Source organism: Dromiciops gliroides, chromosome 6, assembly GCF_019393635.1.
Source record: "Dromiciops gliroides isolate mDroGli1 chromosome 6, mDroGli1.pri, whole genome shotgun sequence".
NCBI lineage: Eukaryota > Metazoa > Chordata > Mammalia > Microbiotheria > Microbiotheriidae > Dromiciops > Dromiciops gliroides.
This window is the reverse complement of record NC_057866.1, coordinates 277,876,862-277,904,488: the sequence shown is the minus strand read 5'-3', so window position 1 is coordinate 277,904,488 and position 27,627 is coordinate 277,876,862. Positions and strand designations below refer to the sequence as shown.

Sequence of the window (27,627 nt, the reverse complement as noted above, 5' to 3'; positions counted from 1 at the left end):
GGATGATGGCAGTTTGGCCGCCCTGGAGTGCAAGTGAAGGAGAGAAATAGGATATGACTAGGAAAGATTCCAAACCTCTCCAACGACATTCTATTGGATCTCGAGGCAATGGGGCTGATGGAGTTGGTGGAGAACGGGGATGACAGACTCAGCTTTTGCTTGAGAGAAGTGTCTTGGTGGTAGTGTGTGGAGGATGGATTAGAAAGGAAGAAGACCTTTTCCTTAGTTCAGAGAAAGGTGATGAATGCCCGCCTGCCCCAGAAAAGTGGTGAGGCCCAGTCCAGAAGCTTTGGTCACTGTTTGGCTGTGTGGGCTGAGGGAGAGGCAAGGGAAGAGTTGGGAGTGATACCAAGTTGGGGCCTGGGTAACTGGAAGGGTGATAATGTCTGGAGGAGGGGTGGCTTTGGAGAGACCGAGAACAAGTTCAGCTTTGGACATGTCAAGTTTGGTTTGCTTATGGGAAGTTCAATTTACAATGTCCATAGACATTGGTGATGGGGAAGAGGAGCTCAGGAGAGGGAGACCAGGGCTGGAGAGAAAGACCCGGGAAATTGAGCTCACAGGAGCTGCTGGGGTCAATATGACATCATCAAGCAAGAAGAGTTGCAAGCCCAGAGTACACCCACACACAGCATGTGGAGATGTTTAGGATGTAGATGGAAGGGCACTGAGAAAGAGCAGTCAGACAGGTGGGAGGAGAACCAGCAATGCTGTTGTCATGAAAGCCCATGGCAGAAAAGGGTATCCAAGCCATGGCCAATCCTGCAGAGGTTTCCAGAGGGATGAGTACTGAGGGAGGGGAACATAGGAAGAGATTTAGCAACTGAAAGACCATGGTGGGGGGTGAGACAGACAGACAGAGAGGAGAGAGACAGGAAGACAGAGAAGGAAATAGAAGAGAGGAGAGAGAGTACATGCAGCCCTTGTGCCCATGCCCCCGCACTGGTCTAGGGAGGGGTGAGGTCACTTACGCACAACCATACGCAAACACAGATTTGTGTTTGCCCTATGTCCTGTCCCTTGTGCAGTCTCTCTGACTGACGTGCCTCTACTTCGGACTGTTGTCTCTTTGCTCTGCTCATGTGTGAAGTCTTGCTTCTGCTGATCTCACTCTGCGTCACTTCATGCAGGTCTCTACATTTTTCTGTCTTAGTGGTTTTTTAATGGCATTTACATATCATTCTATTACTTTACTACATGCTAATGTATTCAGCTGTTCTCCAATAATTGGACAGAGAGGTTGCTTCTAGGTGTTGGTGTTTTGATTTTTTTATTACACCATTATGACTGAGTGTTTTGTATGGTTATGAAGATTTTTGGTGATGTTTTAATGTAAAGTCCTGTGTGGTTATCACTGGATCAAAAGGTATGATCACTTTAGTGACTTCTATTGTATGTTGTTGGAGTGGTTTCTAAAGTATTTGCACTAGTTTGCAGTTCCACCAATCATGTATTAAGTAGCTATTTTCCTTATAACCTTACTAATGTTAAAATTTATCAGATTTATGGGTTTTTTTTTTTCTGTTGTACTGCATTGAGATTATCTTGGTTTGCATTTCTATGCTGAAATTTGAGTGTCTTTTTACATAGTAACAATTGTTTTTTTCTTCAGAAATTCTCTATTCATGTTCTTTGACCACTCGGGAGTGTTCATCTGATGGTTGTATGTTCATTAGCTTTAGTTGATATATTTGCTACCACCAACTTTTCCTTAATTCTCATTTTAGAGAGGTAACGTGTTTTGTTATGCAATGTCCTTTTTTATCTGTGTACAATAGAATCCATGTATTTTTGTCCCTAAATAGTTCTATTTGTTTGAAAATCTTACTCCTCTCTCCTTAGGACAAATTAGAAAAAATTCATTTTTCTACTTTTAGGGTTGGAAAATTCATCTCTTTTACTATCTAGTTGTTAGGTTGGTCTTTCTTCTCATAGAAAGGAATAAAATGCCTTTAAAAAATTATTTCTACTATTTAACTGAAACTTGACCAACCACTCTAAACAAGGTTTCTTTGCCTTGGGCCACACATAAGCATATAACATTTTCTTTTATTTGGACATTCTCTTTAACAAAAATGGAAGCATTGCTTAGAGATTACTTTGTCTCCCTTCTTCTACCCTACTCATTACCTCCCCCCCCCTTCCTTTATTCAGGTATTAGTGGCTATCTTTTCTTTCCTTCCCTTCTTTCTCTCTCTTTTTCCTGTTTCTCTGAAGCAACCATTCTGGTTGAACCAATGTGTTACTCTGGGAGTTCAAACTTTGTTAGCCACTGGTATATTTGGATTAGAGAAGTGTGCTTGTTTTTCTACATAATTTTTTTTTTCTGATGGGGTCAGCTGGTATTGGAAGACTAGATTTAGTACAATTTGATCTTTCACTTTTTCAAAGCTTGGGTTTCAAATGCCCCTTGCTTTGAAGTGGTATGTTGAGTTTTCCTGGGTAGAGAGAATGCCAGATTCCTGAGCAGTGCTTCTGAATGTTAGACATATTATATTCCCTTTCTCTGAGCTTGATGGAGTTCTAACAATGCTGTGTCTAGGTGTATTCACTCTTGGGTCCTATTAGTCAGGTCCTGAGAATTCTGGCTGTATATCACAGCCTGTTTTGGCAGGTACTGGGAAGCTTTCTTGGACAATTTCTCATGCAGATTGTGTCCTCCGTTTTGGGGAAGTTGGGAGATAGCTGTTCTGCATTTTTCTCCAGGTTGCTTCTTTTTTTTTTTTCATTTTTTTTTTATTTTTTTTTCAGGTCACTTCTTTGTTAAACATTTGATAAGCAGCAGCTTCGTGCTGCCAGGGAACTGGGCTGGGTGGGCACTGCCCCATGATGCTTCCCGCTGTGAATGCTGCTTCATATTCTTTCATTCTTGCTGTGTTTGGGTGATTTTCTGCGTCTCCTTTTTCTCAGGTGCCTCGCCTCTGCTGCCATGCTGGCATCTGCCGTAGGAGGTCAGTTGTTAATTCTGTCGATCCAGGGTTTTCTCTTGTCCTTATTTCCTTCCATTCTATTTCAGGTAGCTTTTAATTCTGGGTTAAATTTCAACCGATTAAAAAAAAAACTTTTCTACAGATTCTTCCTTCATTTGATCTTGAGATTTTTTGAGTAGCCTTAAGATTTTTGCTGAGATATGGGGATATTTTGCCTAATTGCTTCTGGTACCTTAGTTTTTCATATATTTTTAAAATTATGCTGGCAGTGTTCTTAATTTTGCCATTAATTTGTATTTGTTTTTGAAGCTGATTTTCTTTTTGATATTATTCCTTCTTGGTGTTTAAAAATTGAGCAGTGTATCTTTCTTTGACCTTCTTGTTCCATCATGGCTAGAAGGTCAAGAGTTCTCTCTACAGTGACACTGTACCTCCCAGGTCAGGGAAGGGTATCTTTTATTCAGGACTTACTGGAGTTCCTTGATAGAGATTGCTCCCTTCCCCTTCCCCCAACCAACAGTCGTCTTTGTGCTGGTTTGAAGAATTCACTACGAGATTCTAGGATTGGCCTAGAAGAAAGATCCTGGGCTCAACATCCAGATTCACCAATTGTGAGCCTTAGCATTCTCATCTGCTAACCTGAGGGTGCGTAGCCCTTGGCCCTGAGCCGAGGACTCGGGATCTGCTGCGTGGGCTTGAATGCAGTCTCCTGGTCTGTTAGTAACCTGAGCCCCTGGCCTTGTGACTTCAGACTCCTAAAACTCGCATACTTGCAATCCTGCCATAGTCTCATGTAGAACTCTGGGAGAATGTTCCTCCCACGGGTGTAGGTCATGAGTCTTCCTCCCTTTCCAATGTGGGGCAGTTCCCACCCAGCTCTTTCTGAAGCTAATTTGCTAAACCCATCGGAGGTCTTTGGCTGTCCAGCTGCCACATTTCATTGGCACCCACTCAAGAAGTGCCTGCTAAGTGAAGTTAGAAACTTGTATTGGCATCACAGGGTAGCTGGTGGTCATGGGTGAAGATAATGGGGTGGGGGTCGGCCTGGGGGAATAGGAGGGGCGTATTCTACCTGGAAAAATGTTTCTAAGTTTGAGTGGAAGCCTCGTCCTGACAGATCACCCCATATTTGGGGATTCTCACATCCCATGATAGCAAATAATAACAACGACCAGGGTCCTTGGGGGTTTGTAAAGTACTGACTATGTTGCCTCCCTTTGAGAGATGAGGAAACGAAGGCTCAGCTGGAAGGTCTTGGTGGGTGGGCTTTGAGCAAAGGTCCCTAGCTCGGTCCTGGACTCGCCACCTTTTTTTTTTTTTGTAGGACAATGGGGGTTAAGTGACTTGCCCAGGGTCACGCAGGTAGTAAGTGTCAAGTGTCTGAGACTGGATTTGAACTCAGGTCCTCCTGAATCCAGGGCCGGTGCTTTATCCACTGCACCACCTAGCCGCCCCGCCTCCACCTTTTTCTGTTTCCTCTTGGGGCTTTTCCTCCTCCTACTCAGTATTTTGAGGTGACCGTTCCCCCATGTGACAGCTGAAGCACACTGGTCCTCATGGCCCCAAGGAAGCCTACAATGGATGGGGGCTCTCCTCCCTTCCTCCCTTCCTCCCTTTCCACTTAGGAACGTCCATCCGGAAAATGGGGTAAACTGAGTGAGGCAAATCCCACTGCTGTTGGGCCACCAGATGGCTGAGGCTGTGGTATTGAAAGGAAAGCAGATGGTAACCTCTGAAGGCGGGCACTGCTCTGCCATGTCGGGCCCCAACAGTCTGCCCATTCCCAGCTCCTGGCAAATGAACGCCTGTTGAAGACTCAAACCAGGTTTTTTCAGGTCTGTCTAGGAATAGAGAGGGCTACGGTGCCACAGAGAAGCAGCATGAAAAGTGTGAGGAGGTCAGCTGAGACTCTAGTGACCTCAATGAGGTCACAGTTGTGGGCTTCGGCCAAAATCCCATCCCCTCCACTTTGTCCCACTAATCCCAAAGGCCTTCCCCTCTGAGCCCTGCTGCTAAGCCTGGGACGGCCCCAGAGCCACTAGGAGCGGTTCGGAATTTCAGCCCAGGCGAGGAGAGGGGTAAGGGAGGGGGACTGAATCCTCCATCCCAGGGAGGAGAGAAGCTCTGAGGTTCATGGGATTCTTCTTTTTTTTTTTTTTTGGTGAGGCAATTGGGGTTAAATGACTTGCCCAGGGTCACACAACTAATAAGTGTTAAGTGTCTAAGGCTGGATTTGAACTCAGGTCCTCCTGAATCCAGGGCCAGTGCTCTATCCACTGCACCACCTAGCTGCCCCTGGTTCATGGGCTTCTAAGCCAGTGCAGTTAGACCTTGTGGTCCCAGCACTCTTGAGAGCCCACGATCCATTTGTCATCAGCCTTAGGTCTGCTAATGAGCTGTGTGACTCTCCCTCCCTGGGCCTCAGTTTCCTTGATTGTCACATGCGGGTTTGAGCTGGGCTGTCTAGACTTAGAGGGGGCCGTGGCCTCCATCCCGCTCATGTTGCCCTTAAAGAACCTGAGGAAAGAAGGGGCACAGACGCTGGACCCCTTCCCACCCACATCATCTTGGGAAAGTCACTTCATCTCTTGGATTGGGTTTTTGTGGCTTTCCCAAGGTTCTGTGGCTGGGAAGAGGCCGGGCCGAGCTCCTCCAGTGGAGGGACATTCTGTCCTTGCTCCAAGTCCTCTGGTTTTGTGACAGGTCAGCGGCTGCGCCCTAGGACTCAGGGCCCACTTGGGGAGACACAATCTCATCCAGAGTCTCCTTGACAGTCTCCCTGATCTTTGAAATCCCTTGTTCATTTTAGGTCAGTGGCCCAAGCTGCTTTTTTTGCCTCTGGAGGGCAGAGCGTATGTTGGCACGAGGTAGTACCTTGCGTATGGGCCAAAGATTTATCAGTGTTTGGGATTTACCCCCTGGGAGAGCCTCATACATGTGTATGAGGTGGAGAAACTAGGGGAGGCCCGGAGGGGGCCAGGGAGCTCTGCTCTGCTCTAAGCCCCTCTCCTTGTCCAGATGTCACTACAAGATGTGCCCTGACTACTGGGGAACAACTCTGGGCCAGAGCAATTGTGACACATGGGACACTCCGGGACAGGACAAAGATGGGAGGAGAGACCAGTAGTCCCAGAGAAGGTGTAGACCCTGGGGCATTGCCTTGTGATGGGGATGGGGAGGTTGGCACCTGGGAGAGAACAGAGCAGGCCCCGGTTACTCAGCTCACCTTGGGGTCCTGGGCTGGCCATACTTCTCATTGAGACCTGGGTGACCTGGGGAGGCTTTTCCCCACTACATGCGCATACATCCCTGAGTCCCGCTGGCCGGGCCTTCCCTGTGTCAGACCCTTGGGAACAGGGGGAGGCAGAAGCCCAGGAGCAGCACACACAGTGGTGGCGGCAGCGGCCATCCACCTTGGCTTCTGGATATGGAAGGTGAGACAGAGACCACATCAGGGGCGCAAGGGGCTGTCCCAGCTAAACTACCTACTGTGGTGGCTGGCCTGAATGAGGGGAAGCGGGCAGCCACTACATCCACTCCTGGGCCCTGTGGTAGAGGGTCAGGCGGTGGGTGACTGGGGCGGAGGCGACAGAGAAGAGATATCCCCGGGAGGGGGTGTTGCTCCTTGCCTCTCTTGGGGCATCCCTCCACTTGACCTGCTCTTGTCATGGGCCAACCTGGAAGCACCAGCCTAGGGCCGTCCCTTTTGTTCCAGTGTGGGGGAAGAGTTGGTGCTGTGCCTGGGGCTCCTGCCCTTCATGGCACCCTTGCCACCCCACATCTCATCATCCTGTGTTGTCGCTGCGGGCTTCCTTCCTCTCTAGGTCTCTTAGGACCGCGTCACAAGCTAAGCATGAGGAGAAAGAAATGGGGCTGGGGGCTTTTTTGAGGCATCCAGAGAGTCCTGTGAGATAGCAATGGAAGGCCAGGGGCCACCATTGTCCGCATTGCCTAAGAAGACAGTAAGGATGGGGGTAGATCCAAATACCAGGGAGTGCTTGCCACAGCAGACAGACACGTCCCATGAACTAGGCACAGCCCCCTTCTGCTCCTGTGCTTGCCACACCAGGACTCCCTAAAGGAAGCGCTCTCTCCCTCTGGCAGAAGTGACTATGGGGGCAGCTAGGTGGCGCAGTGGATAAAGCACCGGCCCTGGATTTAGGACTCCCTCAGTTCAAATCCGGCCTCAGACACTTGACATTTAACTAGCTGTGTGACCCTGGGCAAGTCACTTAACCCTCATTGCCCTGCCAAAAAAAAAAAAAAGAAGAAGAAGAAGTGAATCTGCCTTTTGGAATCGTCACCACAAACCGAGAAATGTCCTCAGAGTCTCCTCTCTGGCCCCTGGTATCGGGTCTGGGCTGTCAGCCAGACTGGGTGCCCTCCCTCCCTCCATCCTTCGAGCGCCTGCTTGAGTTTGTTAGAAGGGGGTGACTTTAAGGAGACCGTCTGTTCTCGTCCTGAGTCGTGACCAGGGGCAGGGAGGGACCCTTGCTGACTTCTGCCCGCAGGCCAGCGCACAGCCCTGCCACTGATGCGAGGCAGGGGTTAGCTTTTCCTGAGCTCACAAGGTGCTCGTTTCTTCAGGAGACCGAGCTCATAAGGGTTCTCCATGCAGCTGCCCCTGTCATGGAGGCCCAGGGGACAGGGACAGGGAAGCGGGCATATGCCTCCCAGGGGTGTGGCCTGTGATAGCTAAGCAGCATGTATTCTCTCCTGAAACCACTGGGTGTCACTGCTGGCTCAAGCTAGCCACCCAGGCTTCCCAAGTTCATGTCCTTGGGAGAATGTGGCCTTGGACAATGGGCATTTAGCACAAAAACAGCCATGTGGCACAGTGCATAGAGTCCAGTGGGGGAGACCTGAGTTCAAATTCAGCCTCAGGCACTGCCTAGCCCAGGACCCTGGGCAGGTCAGTGAACCAACCTCTGCCTGCTTCAGTTTCCTCAAATGTAAAATGAAAACAATAATTGCACCTACCTCCCAGGACTGCTGTAAAGCACGGGGCACAGTGCCTGGCACGTAGGAAACCCTTGATGATAACTGCAAGGTGGTGAGGGACGGCCCCCTCCGTATTTCTGGAAGCTGCCTCCCTCTTCCTTGACTTTGGGTGGGAGGGGGAGGAATAATGTGAGTAGATTTGAAAAATGCATTAAAACAGGGACCCGGTGGATCCCCGTGCTCCCTCAGCTTCCCTCCATGCTCTCCCACATTCCTTCTCATCACCTCTCTGTGTTTGTTGACTGACTGAGTGACATTAAAGCTGCTTTTGGTCTCTGCTTTTTCCCATAGATCACGGCAGGCAAGATGATTCCCTGTGGAGCAGTACTGACCTTTGTCCGGTGCCTCATTCGGAGGAAAATCGTCAACTTGGACAGTCTGGATGACAGCAAACTCTCCCGCTGCCTGACCACTGTGGATCTGATTGCCCTCGGGGTGGGGAGCACCCTCGGAGCTGGGGTGTACGTGCTCGCGGGGGAAGTGGCCAAGTCCAGCTCGGGCCCCAGCATTGTGTTGTCCTTCCTGATTGCGGCCCTGGCCTCCGTCATGGCCGGACTGTGCTACGCGGAATTTGGAGCCCGGGTCCCCAAGACAGGCTCTGCATACTTGTACACTTACGTTACTGTGGGCGAGCTGTGGGCCTTCATCACAGGCTGGAATCTCCTCCTGTCTTACGTTATAGGTAGGTCTGGGCAATGGGCAAACCTGGGAGCCCTGGGCCTTGTTTAGTTAGCAAGTGTTGATCAGCGGCATTCTATGTGCCAGGCACTGTGCTTAGCCTGGGGATGGGAAGAAGGGCAGGACCAGCTCCTCTCCTCAAAGAGCTTCCAATCAAATGGGGACATGCTCCATAAACAGCTCTGTCTATAAGTATGTTACTGCACACACACATGCACATACACACACACACGCATGCATGCACACACATGCATACAACACACACACACACACGCACTCCTCTCTGAAGTTGGCTGATCCAGGGCCCCTGGATGGACAGTAAGGCCCACAGTGCCCTGGAAGTGGCTGGTTTTGCTCCGTATCCATGAGCCATGCGTCCTTCCAGGATTCATGTGGCCCTTGGCCGTGGTCTGCTGGGGAGAGTCCTGTCTGTTTCTCTCCAGGAATGATTCGTGATGCTAATTATATGTCCCTGATCTCCCAACTATTTTTGTGAAGGGACCTCCAGTGTGGCCCGGGCATGGAGTGGCACCTTTGATGAAATGCTCAGCAAAAGGATTGGCAACTTTTCCCGGACCTACCTCAGCATGCATACCCCAGGGCTCTCGGAGTATCCGGACTTTTTTGCTGTGATACTCATCCTTCTCCTATCGGGTAAAGTGTTGGGATGTCAGTCAGTCACTAACACACTTATTAAGCCCCTCTCTGTGTGTCAGGCACTGGGGATACCGAGGCAAAAGTGAGATGGCCCATGTCCAAACAGAGGAGGACACGTGTATATGGGGCGGAGGGTTCTGGTGTGGGGGGGGTCTAAGCAGACGGGGGTCTCAGCAAGGGCTGTGTGTTGAAGGTGGCACTTGAGGAAACTAGAGCTGAGGGGGGAGGACTGAGGCAACAGCCCCTTCCAAGGCACCTGAGTAGGAGATGAAGCCCTTTGGGCACACTACGGTGTGGGAGAAGGGGAGGCAGGTTGGGGCTAAAGAAAGGGCATTTAATGCCTGAGGGTTTTCTATTCCATCCCAGAGCCATAGAAAGCTAGAGCTGCAATCTCGGAATCGTAGTTCTCTGCTGTGATTGTGTGTTTGGGAATTCTGCCCTTCCCTTTTTACCTCGCTGCTCCCCAGTGATGGGGGGCCTCAGTGGCCAGGGCCCCGTGCAGGGAGAGAAGAGTCTCACCTTTTTTGTGTTCCATTGTACATGGACAGGTCTTTCCTAAGGTCTGCAGTGAGATGCTCCAACCATGTGGTCACATGACTCAGGGTATAGAACAGAGAACCCCGACCCCAACATGGTTGCATAGAAAGAGCCCTCGGGTCAAAAGACACCAGCATCCCTCCTGCTTTGTGACTGGGGGCATGTCCCTGCCTTGGGGGGCTTTCTGCTGCCTCTTGTAGCAGGAGGGGCCAAATGAGAGAGCCCTTGATGCCCTTTCTAGCTCCGCCTAGGCTGCTAACGAGGCCCCGTGTGGAGGCGGCCATCTCCACTGCCCCAGGACTGTCCTGCGCATGGTCCTCTCCCCGTGCCGCCCAGGGTCGCTGCCCACTAGGCCGCCTTTCCCTCAACATGTGCCTGTGTCCTTCCACAGGCCTCTTATCGTTTGGTGTCAAAGAGTCGGCCTGGGTGAATAAAATCTTCACAGCTGTTAACATCCTGGTCCTAATCTTCGTGATCATCACGGGCTTTGTGAAAGGCAACATTGCAAACTGGAGGATCAGTGAGGACTTCCTCAAAAACATCTCAGGCACCGACAAGTGAGTGGACCCTTGGCTCTTCTCGGCTTTACTGGGCAAGAGTCTGACCCAGATGTGGCTCCCGTGGTCCTTCCCCAGGGGCTTTGTGGGACACGTCCCTTGAGGGGCAGTGGAAAGAGCCATGGCTCAGGAGGGGCAAATCCCACCCCGACACAGCACCAGTGTGACCTTGGGCAAGTCACGTGCCTTCTGTGGCCTCAGTTTCCCTCTCCGTAAAAGGAAGGAAGTAGACTTCATGACCTCTGAGGTCGCCCTTCTGATCTTGTGCTTCTCACATGGTTTCTTTGGGTCCTTCTTAGTGGTCCTCAGCTACCCTGCTGCCCCTCTTTAGCCTTCGGCCTCTCCCCAGAGGGGCTGATATGCACGTTTGGCCACCACCAAGGTCAGGAAGGAAGGATGAAGCATTCACCCCCTCCCAGCGGCCTCTATTTCCCCTTGTCCCCACTCTCGATTTTCTGCTGGACCCGGGCCTTTGTGCACCCCAGCTCCCACCTCTGCAGCCTCAAGCCGAACCTTAGCTGGGACCCAAGCTTGTCCAGGGCCCCCATCCAGCTGCAGCAGCAATTCAGAGGTCCTTTTGGGAAGGTGGGCTGCCCTGGTTTTACATAGGACCAGATTGTAGATGAACTCTCTCCCCTCCCTCTCCAGCTGTTTAGGGGGAAACAAATGTGGAAGTCAACCCCCCTCCCCCAGGAATCGTGGGGAACTTCCTGGAGGGTCTAGCATCTGAGACAGACCTTAAAGACTGAGAAGGAATTCAGAGCACAAAGAGAAACAGAGCCATTTTAGACATCAGCAAGAGTCGCTAGCAGAAGCCAGGAGATGTCAGGGGTGGTCAACTTGGACTGGACCATAGACTATGTAGAGTAGTTTTCGTTCCTGACTACGAGCTTAGTACTCTGTCCACTGAGCCCCTGACAGACTCTATGGAGGGGGAGTAATAATTAAATGTGCGTGACAAAGGTAAATATTAGGAAAGATATAAAGGGAAGGATCATAGATATATAAGAAGTATCCCAGTGCAATGGGATGCAGCTTTGGGACCCTGGGCCCATGTGTCCCCTAAGCTCTGTGTTTCCTCATCTATAAAGTGGGGGGTGATAATAGCACTCGTCTGTCAGTTTTAGGACGGCCACACAATCCCCTTCAGTTGACACACAAATACTCTTACTGGCAGTCATGAGGATAATTTAAGCCCAGTGTCCAGCTCACGATGAGTGGCTGGCCTGCATTTGCCCCTTCTCGTCCCCTAGGCCTTCCTCTTGGGGAACATACCTGAGGCTGGCCCCGGGGCTGCTTGTGGTGTCTCCTCCTGATGGAGGGATCCAAGGTTGGAGAGTGAAGCTTGTTCTGAGAACCAGAAGATGAGGGGGCAGGGTTGGTGCTTCCTTCCTAACCAGTGAGCATGCTTAGTGTCCATAGACTGGCTTAGGGCCACAGGGGCACCAGAATTGGTAGGGCCTTAGAGAGGCCAGCCCCCCTTTTACAGATGGGGAAGTCAAGGCACAGGAAGGTGAAGTCACGCAGGACCACAGGGCTCGAAGGGGCCTCAGAGACCACCCAGACAGGTTTCCATGAGGATTAAACCAGAAGCCCCATGTTCCCCTCTCTTACGTGGACTGGGCAAACATTCCTGTGTGTGCCTTTCCCATCTCCAGAGATCCGTCTTCTACAAATGGGACAAGCCCCCACGGGGTTGGAGGGTTCATGCCCTTCGGCTTTCAGGGGACTCTAGCCGGAGCCGCCACGTGTTTCTATGCCTTTGTGGGCTTTGACTGCATCGCCACAACAGGTAAGAAGCCCCCTTGGCGGGCACTGAGGGAGGCGGGCACCCCTGGGGATGCTACTGGGGCCATCCCTGGGAGGGAGAGGGAGGACTGTGGCCCCAGGTTCTGCCTCCCAGGCTTGGCCATTCACCCATCCACATGCTGGCCGGGGCCGTGAGGCCGAGGGTCCTATGCCCGCTCTCTTCTGCCCTCGCCATCTCTGGGCATGCAATGCTGCCCGCCCACCCCTGCCAAGCACCAGGGTGAGCCCACGCTCGAAGGGCGGTCTGCTCTCCCCGCAAGCCTCCCCACCTTGCGTCCTCGCTTCCTTAGGGGAAGAGGTGCGGAATCCTCAACGGGCCATCCCCATCGGCATCGTCACATCCCTGCTCGTGTGTTTCATGGCATACTTTGGTGTGTCTGCGGCCCTGACCCTCATGATGCCCTATTACCTCCTGGATCACACCAGCCCCCTGCCCGTAGCCTTCGAGTATGTTGGCTGGAGTCCTGCCAAGTACGTGGTGGCGGTGGGCTCCCTCTGCGCTCTGTCCACCAGGTACGTGTTCTGGGGACCCCATAGATCCCCTGGATTGTGGGGACGGGGGGGGGGCATCTGCCCTAATGTGAGGACTCACAGACCGCTGAGCCGGGCCTGCTCTGTGCAACCTGTAACTAGGCCATCCCCACTGCCATATGAGACCGGTGATGGCACTACTCTAACAAGTAGTGAGGTCCCCATCACAAGAGGTGTTCAAGGCAGGGCTTGATGACTAGTTTTGGCATCTGTGCCAGAGGGGACTACAGGTCAGGATCTCGTGCTAGCTGGTTTGCCCCATATGATATCACCAGCACATTCTAGGGGTGCAGCTTTCACATATAACGTGTGTGTATAAGCAACAGAGGGCTTGGGGTCCCCATTGGTATAGGCGGGAGAGGTTCTAACAGGGCCTAGAGAGGGGTTTGACAATGTCAGTCTTTTTCTTTCTTCCTGTGCCCTCCTTGGGAGAGGATACGTATAGTTCCTGATTTCCAGCCCTGGAAGAATCATTAGCACCTGACCTGGGCCAGGAGTCAGGACAGGCATGCCCATAGGCCCTGAATGTCTGGACAGAGCCTGTGGTACTGAGCCCCCACTGTGCTCCGCATCTTAATGTAGAGTCTCTGCAGCCCAGTGCAGGACAGGGGGGAGGGGGAGGGGGGGGCGGTGGTCAGGACAATGCTCTAAGGTCCTGGCCACCAGGCTTTTTGATGTGGCCGGAGGGGGGTGGGGGTGGGGGTGGAATCGCACACCATCAGCACCAACTAATGCTGCCCAAAGAAAAGGAAAGTTCTGGAGGAGGCTGGAGAGCGAGTAGCGAGTGTGTCAGTGGGGCTCGACGTGAGCAAGGCCTCTGTTCAAACAGTCCTGATTCAGACACTGGGTGACCCTGGCCGGGCTGCACAATGCTCTTCACCTCTTGTTCCCAGCTTACTTTGCCGATGACAGTGGCCTCTGTACTGAATTGCTTTGTCGATGTAGCAAAGTGTTTTTAGGGGGAGCCCAATTTTCTTCTGCTTTGGGAAGGAGGGGAGAGTTTGAGCTGCCTCCTGGGACTATGCCTGGCTGGGCTGGTGGGGGGGGGGGTCGGGGGAAGCTCTAGAACCCATCAGGGAAGTCCAAGAAGAACCAGGTTCTTCCATGTAGCTGTACCAGCCCTAAGAACCTGCCCCCTCTTGTAGCTTTCAGCCTGACCTTCCCTTGAGGGCTCTGCCGGTGGTCATCCAAATATATGCTGGTATAGCCCGTCTATACCACCATCCTTCTAGCACATGGTGGGGGTTTTCAGCGTCAGTGTAGTCGGGTAGCCTCAGCCGGCTATCTTGCTCTGAAGATAGAAGGGAGGGTGTTAGGATGGGATGGAAGGTGTGTGAGAGCCCTTCAGAGGTCAGGTGAGGGTGGTGCAGGTTCCCGGAGGCTCTCAGACACTGGGAATCCAGGCGAGGCTGGGGCAGCCATTCCTCTATCCTGTTCCCTACTTACAAGGCTGCTCGTTTGGAGAGGACAAACTCCCGAGGCCCTGACTCTGTCCCAGAGCAGATGAGCCCTCGGTGGGCAGTGTCTGATCCGGGTCTTGACTTCAGGCCACGGTCCTAATGGGGCTTTGGAGAACCACCCAGCTTTGCCTCCTTGTTCATTCTACAGTTTAGCCCAGATTTCGAAAGGCCTGACATTGAAGGCACTAATCTCATAATCGTTCAAAGTATTTTTGGAAATATGAAAATGGTCACCTGCGGAAGCATGACATCAAATCCCCAAACCAGGAAATTCAGTCTCTTTTGATCGGGATTGGTTCTTCTCTTCTTAACATTTTCATAACCATTTCCATTTAATGGGTTCCCTTTGTAATCGGTGTAAAACATACCCTGACAAGGGATCCCTTGGCACCGCAGAGGTTAAGAGCCCCTGCTTTAAATTGTGTTGCCAGCCATGTTTGGGGAGCTGGGGAAACTGATCACATGGATCAATTAAGGATTCAGACAATTGGGAAAGCTGATTTGAGCCAATATCTGCTGACCTCAACAGCTGCCCAGCAAGGGGTGGATAGAAGCTTCCCAGCTTCTGCTCACTACATAAGGCCCATGGAGGTCAAGTGACTTACTCAAAGTCATATGGAGGAAGTCATCTAGTCCAACTCCCTTTATTTTACACAGGGGGAAACTGAGGCCTGTGGCAGTCCAGTGACTTGTCCAAGGTAACACAGAGTAGTAGGTGGCAGCCAGGATTTGTTACCAAGTCTTATTGTAGAGACACATAGCTTCAGAAGAAGGAAGACAAGTAAGAAGCAGCTGTGGACTAGCTCATTAAATGAACTGGAGAAGGCCAAGAGATATGGGTTTGAATCTGGCTTGCGCCATTCATTGCTGTGTAACTTGAGTTCATCCTTTCTTTGCTCTGGGCTGCCGTAGTTTCCTCCTGGACTTCGATGGCCTCTGAAGTCTCTTCTGGCTTCATCCTCTCAGACTAGGACCTAGTGAATTAAACTCCCCGTGGCTCAGTTTCCTCGTCTTTAAAATCTGGGAGTTGGATCAGACGGCCTCCCTCCTGGCCCCCCCAAATAGCTGGGTAGACTTTAACTGCTTTGACGCACCCTTGATGAGAACAGGCAGGAGAGAATGACGCTGCTTTTGGAATGAGACAGAACGTGGTGTTAGGGTTTCTTGAGCATGACTGGACAATGGCTCAGCAGACTTGGCTTACTAATGATGGCAGAAGGTACAGTGGGGACAGCAAAGCTGTGGAAGAAGCTTCTGGGGCCTTGCAGGCAGGAAGGCCGCCATCGGCGTCCCTGTCGGTCCCCTGAGCGCGTCCCCCCCGTGCCTTGCCGTAAAAGCCTGGGACTCTGCCTCCGTGATGTGATCTTGCTTGCTTTCCATGTATGTTTGCTTCCCATTCAGTCTCCTTGGATCCATATTCCCAATGCCGCGGGTAATCTATGCTATGGCAGAAGATGGTTTGCTTTTCCAATTCTTAGCTAAAATCCACCCCAAAACGAAGAGTCCGTCCGCAGCTACTATGACATCAGGTTCCGTGGCAGGTGAGACCCAGTTGGCTTTTGGGAGAGGGGAGCCTTTGGCCAAGAACAGGGGGGACGAGTAAAAATGCCTGCGTCGCTCCTACCCAGAAAGGTGCTGATGAAATGTGGTTGTGTGTCTCTCTAAGATCCTGATGTCTTGTCCAGGTCCTCCCACAGTGCTCCGGCCCACCCGTGTGGGTTCTTGTGTTTCCACCATGGAATGACTTGTTCTTCAATTCTGCATTTTTCTATTTTAGTCTTCTCGGCTCTATGTTCCCTTTGCCCCGAATTCTCTTTGCCATGGCCCGGGATGGCTTACTGTTTAAATTTCTTGGCCAATTAAGCAACAAGCAGTCACCATGGGCCGCCACATTGACGGCAGGGGTCATTTCCGGTAAGCTTTACAAATCCAGGTTTCTTTGGCACTCCCAGCAAGCACCACAATGCATGGACCTTCCCTAGAGGGGCGTGCCTGCTCTGCATGCAGGGGAAGAGAATCTCTGGCAGATGAATGAGAAGGGCACAGACAGCTGCGATGCCCTGCAGCAGGAACTCGGTGGCGGGATCCCTGGGATCCAGAAATGATTTAACCCTTTGCAAGCAGGTTTTAGCTTTGGGGGGTTTTTTCAGTGCTTTCAGTCTCTTAAAAAAATGACTGAAATGGTGAATTTTTCTGGGTATATTAAGTAGATAGAAAATGATCTGGAGAAATCGATCCCTGGGAATTACTCACCCAGTTGATTCTCTGCAATCTAATTCAAGGCTAATTATTTAATCATCTAAAAATCAAGCAGGAGAATTGGCTTGTGGTTTTCCCATTGGTTTTGAAATAATGCTGTGACATTAACCCAGCTTAGGCCTCTAACCCACCCTCATCTCCATCCCCCCACCCATGTGTTTGGTCCTTTTTTTCCTGGAAACATGCCAGGTTAGGGGCAGAAGAATCCTAACCCTTTAGGGTTCTCTCAGAAATGCCATGGGACTTGGCCCCCCATTCCTTTGCTCCCCGTTGCTTTGGTGAGCTTCCCTGGGAATAGATGCCAGCCAGGCTGTCATCTCAAAGGTAGAGGCTCCTACCATGGGAAAAGCATCCATTCCATGTCCTCCATGAGCCTCCCCACCTCCAAAGAGCTGTCTGAGAAAAGCAGACTCCACCTCTCTGACTGGCCTCTCCAGGTCAATCCAGCAACCCATCTAGAAGGGCAGTCCTAGGGCAGCCATGCAGGTCCAGGCCCTGGATGTGCACATCCAAGGCGGGCAGGAGAGGAGTGGCACGAGTGAGTTCTCCCTCTGGGCCCTCTGCCAGCTCAGTGTGTTAGCAAGGTCTCTCTCTCTCTCACACACACACTCACACACACACACACACACACACACACACACACACACACGCTCTCTCTCCTCCCTGGAGCTGGACTGCCCAGGTGCCGCCCACTCATACATCCACGGCTCACAGACACATTCCACTCCGATGTAGTGAGGAGAAGGCCTCAGGAGGCCTCAGAGCTGGAAGGGACCTTTGGGATCAGTTGGCCCAATCCTGTCTCTTGATCTGGGGATCTGGGGATATCCAGTACCAGGATCTATGTTCCCTTGGTAGCACAATAGGGTCTGCTGGAAAACCTTCATTTTTCCCTTGGCAAATTCGATTATTCAGTCCTAAAGCTAAGAGGGGCCTTAGGGGCCATCCAGGCTCATCTTGAAGCGGAGGAAGCTGAAGTCCAGGCGAGGGGAGCGTACCTCGGGTTCTTGCTCTTAAGCCAGAAGGGACCTCCGAGGAGGTGGCTCAAGTCCCCCGTTTTACAGGAGGAGGATGGGGAGTCCCAGAGAGGTCGTGTGGGCATTATTGCCAAGCATACAATGATTGAGGGATCCAGTGGTCTATGAACACCCCAGGGTGCCAGCTAGCCGGGCCTCCTCTGGACCAAGCCATTTAACATTTGCAGATAGCTTAGCTCATGGGAGCCTCAGGGATGCCCAGGGTCACATGGCTAAGATTAGGGTCAGGGGTGGGCATCTAATTCAAGCCTATCCTCACCCCAGGTAGTGCCTCTCCAAGTTAATCTAAGTGTCATTTTGCTAAAATGGTCTTTATTTGAAACTAAACTCTGCCTGCTGTTAGGTCACCTTTTAATAACAGCTCTTTTTTTTTTTTGAGGGGCAATACAGGTTAAGTGACTTGCCCAGGGTCCCACAGCTAGTAAGTGTCAAGTGTCTGAGGCCGGATTTGAACTCAGGTCCTCCTGAATCCATGGCCCATGTTTTATCCACTGCACCACCTAGCTGCCCCGACTGTATCACTTTGAATCAGCTGAGAGAGCTTCCTTCCTCTCTCTGAACCACTCAGAAACCCCATGGAGGCTGGCAAAGTGCCCCCCAAGAGTGGGGGCTCCAGCTGTAGGTAGATACTTAGCTCTCTCAGAACACAGCTGGGGATTGATGAAACTGAATTTTCTTGGCTCCCATCAGCTGGAAAGTCCAAGACAATGAGTGTTCCCAGCATCCTCCAGCAAGGTTTTTGTTTTTTAACCTCTTACCTTTTTGCCACACTCCCTGTGTGACCCTGCACTTGTCCCCTCCTCTCCATGAACCATAGTATCTCGACAGTACAGAGGACTGGATTTCATGGTCTCTGAAGAGACCTTTCAGCTCCAGAATGGAGTCCTTTACCTGACCTTGGGCTGCCCATCCCCTTCTCTGTAAGTAAGATGAGGGTCATCCATGGGTCCTTGGTCAAAACCATGTGTTTGTCTGCCCTCCATTTCCTCTTCTGTAGAATAATTAAGTTAGTCTGGGTGGCATCTGTGGTTCCTTCCAGCATCTGAAGATAGTTTTGTTTGCACAGTCTCTCTCTCTCTCTCTCTCTCTCTCTCTCTCTCTCTCTCTCTCTCTCTCTCTCTCTCTCACACACACACACACACACACACACACACACACACACACCCCGCCCCAGCCCCATAGCCAGCTGTTACTAAATTAGCAGCCTTTTGTGACAAGCTGAGGGCTTTGATTGATTGTGTTTGCTTCTCTCTACACAGCGGTCATGGCCTTCCTCTTTGACTTGAAGGCTCTGGTGGACATGATGTCTATTGGGACCCTCCTGGCCTATTCGCTTGTGGCTGCTTGTGTTCTCATCCTCAGGTGGGCTCCTCATTCCCCAGCTTCACCCCCTTTCTTCTCATATCTCCTCCTCCTCATCCTGGTTGGAGATTTGAGTCTGTGCAGATAGCTCGAGAACTGCCAGACTGGATTAGCTTGAAGGTGTAGAAAGAACACCGTATATCTTATGCTCTGGGTAGTGGGTTCAAGGCCCACATTGTGCACTTCAGGAGGCTCTGTGGTTTGCTGAAAAAATTGTTGGATCTAGAGGTGGGAACACTTGGGTTTGACTGGTCCCTGACAAAGCTATGTGTAACCTAAAGCATCATTCTTAAGCCATTGTCACAGACCTATGACCCTAGAAGGTATCAGGGTACAGTGACTTATCCAAGGTCACACAGGTGGTATGGGACAGAGGGAGGATTCATGTCAAGGTAATGATACAGTCTGTGCTTGGGAACAGGTACCAGCCCAGCTTGATTCACCAGATGAAATGTTGCCCGGAGAAGGAAGCCTTGACCTCTGACCCAACCACAGGCATACTACTAGAATCCAAGAACAGTAAGGGCCCTAGGTTGCCCACCCATCGGTCGGGGTCTCTTGTGAGCTGTTTGGTGGCACTGCTGGGTGAGTCCTCTTCACCAGTTAGGAAGACCCACACTCCACCATAAGTGGCCACCTTGACTAGTGATTGGAGCAGAGTTGGCTGGAAGTACTTTGAAGGAGGGGGGCTGGCCACTGCCACTGTAGGGTGGAGCCACACAGTGGACAAGAATGCACCCGTGGATGTGGATGAAGCTGTTGGTGGCCTAACCTGAGTAAAGATACTGCCCATGTAGAAAGAGACATGACCTGAGCACTCCCAGGCCCAGAATCTCCCTCACAAGCCCTCATCTCGATGCTCCCCTTTAAGTCACTGATGGGTTAGAGCTTGCCCCTCCAGGTCCAGTCAATACTGAGCAGTCAAGGCATAGGGCAGGGTGGATCTATTGGGGGTCACCATGGTATCCTTGCATATACATGGGTCTGCAGTCTACAGTGTCATGAAGAACAGATCTGGGGCCCCAGGCTAGGTCTTTGGTGAGGGGTGGAACAGGAGTCACAGCCCAGCCTCCTACCCTTGTAACCAGGGTGATGTTGAGCAAGCAACTTTCATTCTCTGGTCCCATATTTCTTCAGCTATAAAATGAGGGGCCAGGATTAGATGACTGGCCCCAAGATCCTTTAGAGGACCTAAATCTGGATTTCCACAACCTCATGTTCTATATGAGGTCCAGACCAAAGGATTCCATTGTCAGGATGCAGTTCTTTAAATGCCCTTTTTCTCAGAGGACAAATATACTGTTCATTCCTTTGAGTTCCAGAGCACAAATCTTCCTCAGCAAAAGCTGAGTACTGGGGAAAGACTGGGCTGGCCATCCACAGGGGGAAAACAAGGTGGATGAAAAGCAACTCTTGGAAAGCTCTTTTTTTTTTTAATTTTTTTTTGACTCGAACCATGGCATGCCACTTGGTCAGTGAGGGAGCTGGACCCAGAACTGAAGCACGGGCGGGCAGCAGAGCAGGCAGGACTGCATTTGGGAAGTTACCCAACTACATCTCAGAAGAATTCAAATTGAAAGCCAATGAAAGGGATAATAGAAAGCTCCAGCTTCTATTAGTGAAACTTGCCTTCTTTTTCTTCCTTTCTTTTCTTTTCTTTTCTTTCTTTCTTTCTTTTTTTTTTTTTGGCAGAGCAATGAGAGTTAAGTGACTTGCCCAGGGTCACACAGCTAGTAAGTGTCAAGTGTCTGAGGCCAAATTTGAACTCAGGTCCTCCTGAATCCAGGGCAGGTGCTTTATCCACTGTAGCACCTCGCTGCCCCCCACCTTTACCCTTTTTTTTTAATGGAAAAAAAAGAACCTAGTGATTTTATCTACATACTTAACTCCTTGTGTGCGAGCTCCCTCTTCCAATGCAGATATGGACTCTGACTCTGTGAGTCTTAAACCTAGAAGTCCTAGATGGAAATTCTACCTCAAATGCTTGATACTTGAGTGACTTTGAGCCAAGCCTTTTTGCTTCAGGGTTTCTCTTTAAAACGAGGGGATTAGTTGGACATGATGATTTCCAAAGTCCTTTCCACTCTGAATCTAGTGTGGGTCAGAGGCAGGACACGGATCTTCCTGACTCTGAAACTGGATTTCTAGCCAGCATGAGTGCTTTGCTGCCTCCCTAGACAGTGACCAGGGGATTGTATTAGAAAACTTTCCCTTTCCATGAAAGGGGATCTCTTTTGCTGGGTGATTGGTCTGAGCTGTTATCTTTCCTTTCTCCCTGGGCCTGGGTGAAGCATTCATGATTCTCTGCCTCAGCATCCTGATGACCCATAGCATTCATGCCATTTACAATGTGGAGCCGTGGAGCCTTGGCCTTCTGTCTGTGTTCATCTTAGTTATCGTCATCATCATCCTTGTCATCTGGAGTCAGCCTCAGAATGATCAGAAAGTAGCCTTTATGGTAAGTGCTCAGAGCCCCAACACTGATAAGACATCTTTGAGGACTTGGAGAAAGCGTGACTTGTGGAAGGGAAGGAAGGTTAAATGACCGATGCCTTCTGAATAGTTCAGAGGCCTGGGGGGTGGATGGGTGGACCTGGCGGAGCTCTCCTGCTTCCTGTGCTCCCACTCCCTGCTTCTGACTCACTGATCTCCAATTCAAATAAGCTGGTATTAACTTTAAGACTCTTTGTTGGCACTTTAAAGAAGAATTTAAATTTCTTGAGGACAGGGACTCTTTTTCATTTCTATTTTTTTTTTATCACTAGTATGGAGCACAGCACCTCACAGAAGCATACTCTAACAAATGTTTGCTGAGTATTGAATTGAACTGAATTAAGCCAATACTTGGAGCCCTCTGATAGGCAAAGTAGTGTGCCAGTCAGGAAGCATCGATTATAGCACATACTATGTGCCGGGAAAAACCATGAAAAAGGAAAAACAAAAAAGTGAGAATAATATGCCTTAATCTTCATTCAGACTCCATAGTTTTTTTCTGAATGTGCAGAGCATTTTCCATCATGAGTCTTTTGACATTGTCTTGGATCATTGTATTGCTGAGAAGAGCTAAGTCTAGCATAGTTGATCATTATACAATGTTGCTGTTACTGTATACAATTTTCTCCTGTTTCTCAGGAGCCCACAATCTAATGGAGCAGACAACATGTAAGCACATTTGTACAAACAAGCTCTGTATAAGATAAATGGGAAATAATCAACACAAGAAAGGCATGGTCCCCATTCTCAAAAAGCGTATAATCTAATGGTGATCTCTTTGTCCCATTCCTTTCTTTCTATGAATAGTAAATTTTATTATGGTCTCATGTTTAGTCTATGTCTTTGCTTTTTAGATATAATCTTATTCCTGTCTCAAAAACTGGGCCTAATAGAAATCCAATGTCTTAATTTTCTATTAAATAATTTCTTTGTGAAATGTTCTTTGGAAAAAAAAGAAAAGAAAGAAATACTCTTTGGAACATGGGAAGCACCCCAAGAAAATTCTCCCAGACGGTTACAAGACCCATCTTAGCTGCAGCGTTATTTCTTTTTTTATTATTTAATATTTTATTTTTTCCCAATTGCATGTAAAAACAATTTTATCATTCTTTTTTCAAATTTTGAATTCCAAATTCTCTCTCTCTCCCTCTCTTCCTGCCCCCCTTATTGAGAAGGCAAGCATTTCCATGTCAGTCAAAGAAAATAGCCCCCAAAAAATTTAAAACAAAAAAAAATAGAGAAAGTAAACAAAAAATAAGCATCAGTCTGCATTTCAGGCTCCACCAGTTATTTCTCTGGAGGTGGACAACATACAGAATTGTCTTGGATCATTGTCTTGCTGAAAATAACTAGATTATTCATAGTAGATCATAGTACAATGTTGCTGTTACTATGTACAGTGTTCTCCTGGTTCTGCTCATTTCACTTTGCATCAGTTCATGTAAGTCTTCCCAGGTTTTTCTGAGAGCATCCCTCCAGCGTCATGTATAACCAGCTTGATACAATAGAAAGGACTCTTGATTTGGAGAGGGGACTCGGGCTCCAATCCTGATGGCCACCTCTGTGACCTTAGGCAGATCCCATCACCCCTTTAGACCTCCCTCCTTTTCAGTAAAATGAAGGGATCAAACTCAGTAGCCTCTGAGCTCTAAATGTTCCCCCAGACTGGTGGAAAGGAGCCCTGCCCTAGGCCTCTGGAAGGAGCCATCTTCCTACTTCCAGGGCAGACACTTGTAAGCTGCTCAGCTGGCTATTTTCAGAACAAACTTCTATATGTTGAGCATAGTGATTTTTTATTATTTCAGTAGGTCTGGGTCCCTACTCCTCCCCTGAGGGAGATTGTAGTTCATCTGCTTCTCCCCCATCCAGGCAGGCTTTAGCTAGACCATTCTCCAGATCCCCCACCTGAGGAGGTGCTGTGGACCCATCTACACCTGGTTTTGTGGCTGTTGGTAGATGCCAGGCCAGTGCTTGCCCCAGCCAGCTGTTCCTCTGAGGTCTTTTTGGGTGCCCAGCTCACTTCCTTCTCTAGGCACATGTTACTTGTGCCCAGGGCACCACTGCTCCGTGCTGCCCTCCTTCTATCACTTCCTGTAGCTCTGTGGTGAGAACAAGTCAAGTATAAGCATTTGTTATATGCCTCCTATTGCCAGGCACTGAAGCAATGCCTAGGGAGCAAGTCTCTGAATCACACCTTGACTGTGAGCTATTTCTAGTCTCATGCCCATTCTCATTTGCAGTCTGGACCTGTGGCCTCACTGGTGGAGGGAACTCCCAGAGGAGGAAGCACCCTCTACCAATGCAGGCCATACCTTTTCTGCAGTGCCACGAGAGGCTGTGACTATGCCCAGAATCGCATAGCCAGGAGGTGTCCATTTTTTTTAATGAGTTTTTTTATGTCTTTGGTTTTTTGGATCATCATAGTTGCTCCCTTTATCATTCTACCACCCAGTGAGCCATTCCATATATCAAATAGTATTTTTTTAAAAAGAGGGGAAAAATTGGCACACCCAATCAGTACATCCAAAATGACCTAAGACCTGTGCCATGTCTGACACCTGGACCTCCCGCTCTCATGAAGGGGCAGATTGGGCTTCATTCAAGTCATACTTGGTTTTTATAATCTTGTTAAATTAACTTTTTGGTCTGTTATTTACATTGTAATTATCCTCCATATTTTCCTGGTTCTGTTGACTTCATTCTGCATCAGTCAATGTAGATCTTTCCATTCTTCCCTGTATTCATCACACATCATTTCTTATAGCACCATCAGTATTACATGACATTCATGTACCATAATTTGTTTAAGCCTTTCCCCAATTGATGAGCATCTACTTGGTTTCCAACTCTTAGCTATCACAAAAAGTGTTGTTATTAATATTTTCATGTATCTGGGGAATTTCTTCTTAATCTGTAGTTTCCTTGGCTATGAACCCAATAATGGAGTCTGGTTCAGAGGGTATGGACCTCATTGTCACTTTATTTGCATAATTCCAAATTGCTTTCCAAATGGTTATACCATTTCTCAGCTCCACCAAGAATGTATCCATGTGCCTATCTTCCTACAACCCCTCCAACATTGACTATTGTCATTTTGGGTCATTTTTGCTCATTTTTGCTCATTTGCAGGGTATGAGCTAAAACCTCAGGGTTGTTTTGATTTACATTCTTTTTATCATTTTCCCAGAAGATGTGTCAGGTGTTTGTTTGCGGGATGATGAGGGTTAAGTGACTTGCCCAGGGTCACACAGCTAGTAAACGTCAAGTGTCTGAGGCTGGATTTGAACTCAGGTCCTCCTAAATCCAGGGCTGGTGCTTTAGCCACTGTGCCACCTAGCTGCCCCAAGATGTGTCAGTTTTAACTGAATAATGACCATGACGATGTATTTGGTTTGTGTGGCCTCTTCTGAATCTCAGGGGACTCGTGAAGTTTGGTTCTCCTGATTATCTTTTTAATGCAGCCATAGCTGATCACTTCATACTCTGCTGGCCTTTCTTTGTGTTAGCTTCATGTGTCTCCATATCTCCTTGGACTTTTTCTGTGGAGGAGCATGTAAGTTAAACATGGAAAGCATAATAGAGACAACCCCTGCAGGATTCATGGGCACACTTAGGTTCCTGGTCAAGGTCATTTTAATTATGGCAGATCCTTCCTAGGAGGTCCTGGATGCACATGATTTGCTCCTGGGACCAGGAATTCGGGATCTGTAGCTTTGAGGCATGGGACAAGCAGATGCAGGGAGATAGGAATGGAGGCTAGTGCTCTGGGGCCTCTGGGAACAATGTGTGCCAGGGGAGGGAGGGCTTTGGGAGCACTCCAGGGCAGGAAATCTCCCTCCCAGATGGGGCTGGCTTCTTAAGCAATGGGAAGAGATGGCCTTGATTAGAGGTCTGGAGGCTTCCCAAATATGGGCCTTATGTTGGCTTGTCTGTCCCTAGGTGCCCCTGCTGCCATTTTTGCCCACAGTCAGCATCCTGGTAAACATTTACCTCATGGTCCAGTTGAATGCACAAACGTGGATCCGATTCAGCATCTGGATGGCTATCGGTAAGTACCTCCCGGACAGTGGCAGGGGCCCCAGTTGTTGGCGCTGCTTCCCTCCCTCCCAGTGGTTCTGCAGAATGTGCAGAGCTCCTCGGGAGGGGCTCTGGTTACCAGGTGGCTGGTCCAAGAGGCCCTTTGAGCTAATAGAAGACCCATAGGAAACAGAATGGCTCCCAGACCCTTCCTCCCATCCTACCTTCCACACTTCTTTGCTTAGGCAAAACTGAAACCTAGACCAGATGTTAGCTTAAAAAGGTCACAGTTCATAAAACCAATACAAGACAAGTGTTAATAAATGTAAAGAGTGATTAAAAAAAAAGGCCACAGTCTCCCACTGTATCCAAGGCCATCTCCAGTCATCCTCTAACATTTGGGGACCCACATGGGCTCTTGTCACTGCACCCCATGATTCTGGAGGAGAAAGTGAAGCTGATGACTTCATACTTAAATCCATCCAATTCACTCGCAAGTCAACACATCACCCATGATGTCATTGGTCCTCTTCGAGAATGAAGGACAACAGGGAGCAGCTAGGTGGCGCAGTGGATAAAGCATTAACCCTGAATTCAGGAGGACCTGGGTTCAAATCCGGCATCAGACACTTGACACTTACTAGCTGTGTAACCCTGGGCAAGTCACTTAACCCTCACTACCCCACAAAAAAAAAAAAAAAGAATGAAGGAGAACAGTTTAGGCAACATGGACCAGCGGCATCAGTTGAATCAGTCTATTTGCCCATTTCTAAAAGGGGAATAATAAATCGTGCACTATGAAGCCTTTAGATAGGGACTAGGTCTGTGATTTTATTGGTCTAGCAAAGTCCCAGAGGAGGAAACTCGCTCCACTGGTGCAGGTTGCTACCTTCTCTGCCACTAATGGTCTTAGAGGGCTACCCTAGGTCCAGGGTACATCAGGGAAGGAGCTGAACCCAAGTCTTGCTGGCTCTGAGGCTGCCTCTTTAGCCTCTCAGCCAGTCTGCCTCTCACGAGGAAAGCATCTGTAAATCTTTAATCCCGGCAGAAATGAAATTTATTGGGGGCGGGGTGTAATGGAGGCACAGGGTAGAATTAAATGAACAAGTTAATTCAGCTGGCTAGTCTGGTGATTAGGAGGGAAACAAAAGAGTTGAAGATGAGATTGGAGTGCACGAGGAAGAAATTGGACTACAGTGGAGAGAGCACTGGCTGTAGAGTCAGAGGACCTGGGTTCAAGTCCCATATCTTAGTTTTACTACCTGTGTGACCTTAGACAAGTCATTTTCCCTCTCTGGGCCTCAGTTTCTTCATCTATAAAAAGAGGGTGTTGAACCAGATGGTCTTGGAGCTCTTTCCAGCTCTAGAGCTATGAGCATGTGGGTGACCTGCCAAGGAGATGGGGATCCATCCAGCAGAGGCAAGAAATGCTAACTGATGTCTTTTGTCTTTCTCCAAGGCTTCCTGATTTACTTTTCTTATGGCATCAGACACAGCTTAGAAGGGCATCAGAAGTGCAAAGAGAACATTCAGGCAGAAGAAAAATCCCCTATTGAGGCCAGCACCCCCACATAGGGCAAGCCCAGCGTCCATTGCCTTCTTCTGGACCGGACAAGTCAATGCTGATGCCTATGCGCTCTCTGCTAGGCAACACAGCCCCAATGCTCCCTATGTCTTTTGTTGGAAACCGGGACAGGATGTTTTTGCCAGGTTCCATTATCCTCAGTCTGCTGCTCTTGCCAGATATGCCCACTCTGATGTTTGTGCCTATGGGCTGGGTGAGCCCAGACAAGAGCAATGAGTCTGGGGACCAGCCACTTCCTTGAGGATCCTCTCCTCGGGGGATGAACCCAAAAATAAATGGGGGAGGGGAGACCAGAGTTGCACCTTGCACCTTTTGACACATGGAAATTCTTGCTGGTTTTTTTGTTTTGTTTTGTTTTGTCTTGCATAATCCTGTTATGGTATTGCCAGTGTTAGCCTTTGCTGGGCAGCCCTCTCAGAAATTGAGGGGTGTTGAGCTATTGGATATGCCTGTCCAGTTGTGTGCCTCACATTTGGGGGGGGGTTACCACTGTGCCTCTTTGACTCTTTGACCTTGTTCCTTTAACCTGACAAACTGTCAGTGTTCCCATCCATCTCTCTTAGCTCACATGGAAAGAGGACTTTGGAGAAACAGCAGAGCAGGGGCAAGGACAAGTACCCTCTGCAGGTTTTTTTATATAAATGCCAACAGTGGATCCCTTAAGATGACCCCCCTCCAGTAAAGACATGTTTCTAATAAATTAGTAAATATGAA

General features: G+C 49.4%; 1 protein-coding gene across 1 annotated transcript; it reads left to right on the top strand.

Annotated features, from left to right (window-relative positions):
• Window positions 1-990: 990 nt before the first annotated feature.
• Window positions 991-27,627, top strand: SLC7A2 (solute carrier family 7 member 2). The gene is given in 14 exon segments (XM_043970879.1): window positions 991-1,130; window positions 8,223-8,613; window positions 9,108-9,263; window positions 10,195-10,360; window positions 12,019-12,152; window positions 12,460-12,682; window positions 15,562-15,701; window positions 18,716-18,818; window positions 19,240-19,403; window positions 21,110-21,276; window positions 25,251-25,359; window positions 26,788-26,875; window positions 26,877-26,922; window positions 26,924-27,627. Coding segments are annotated over 14 exon segments (2,124 nt in total). The 5' UTR covers window positions 991-1,124; the 3' UTR covers window positions 27,155-27,627.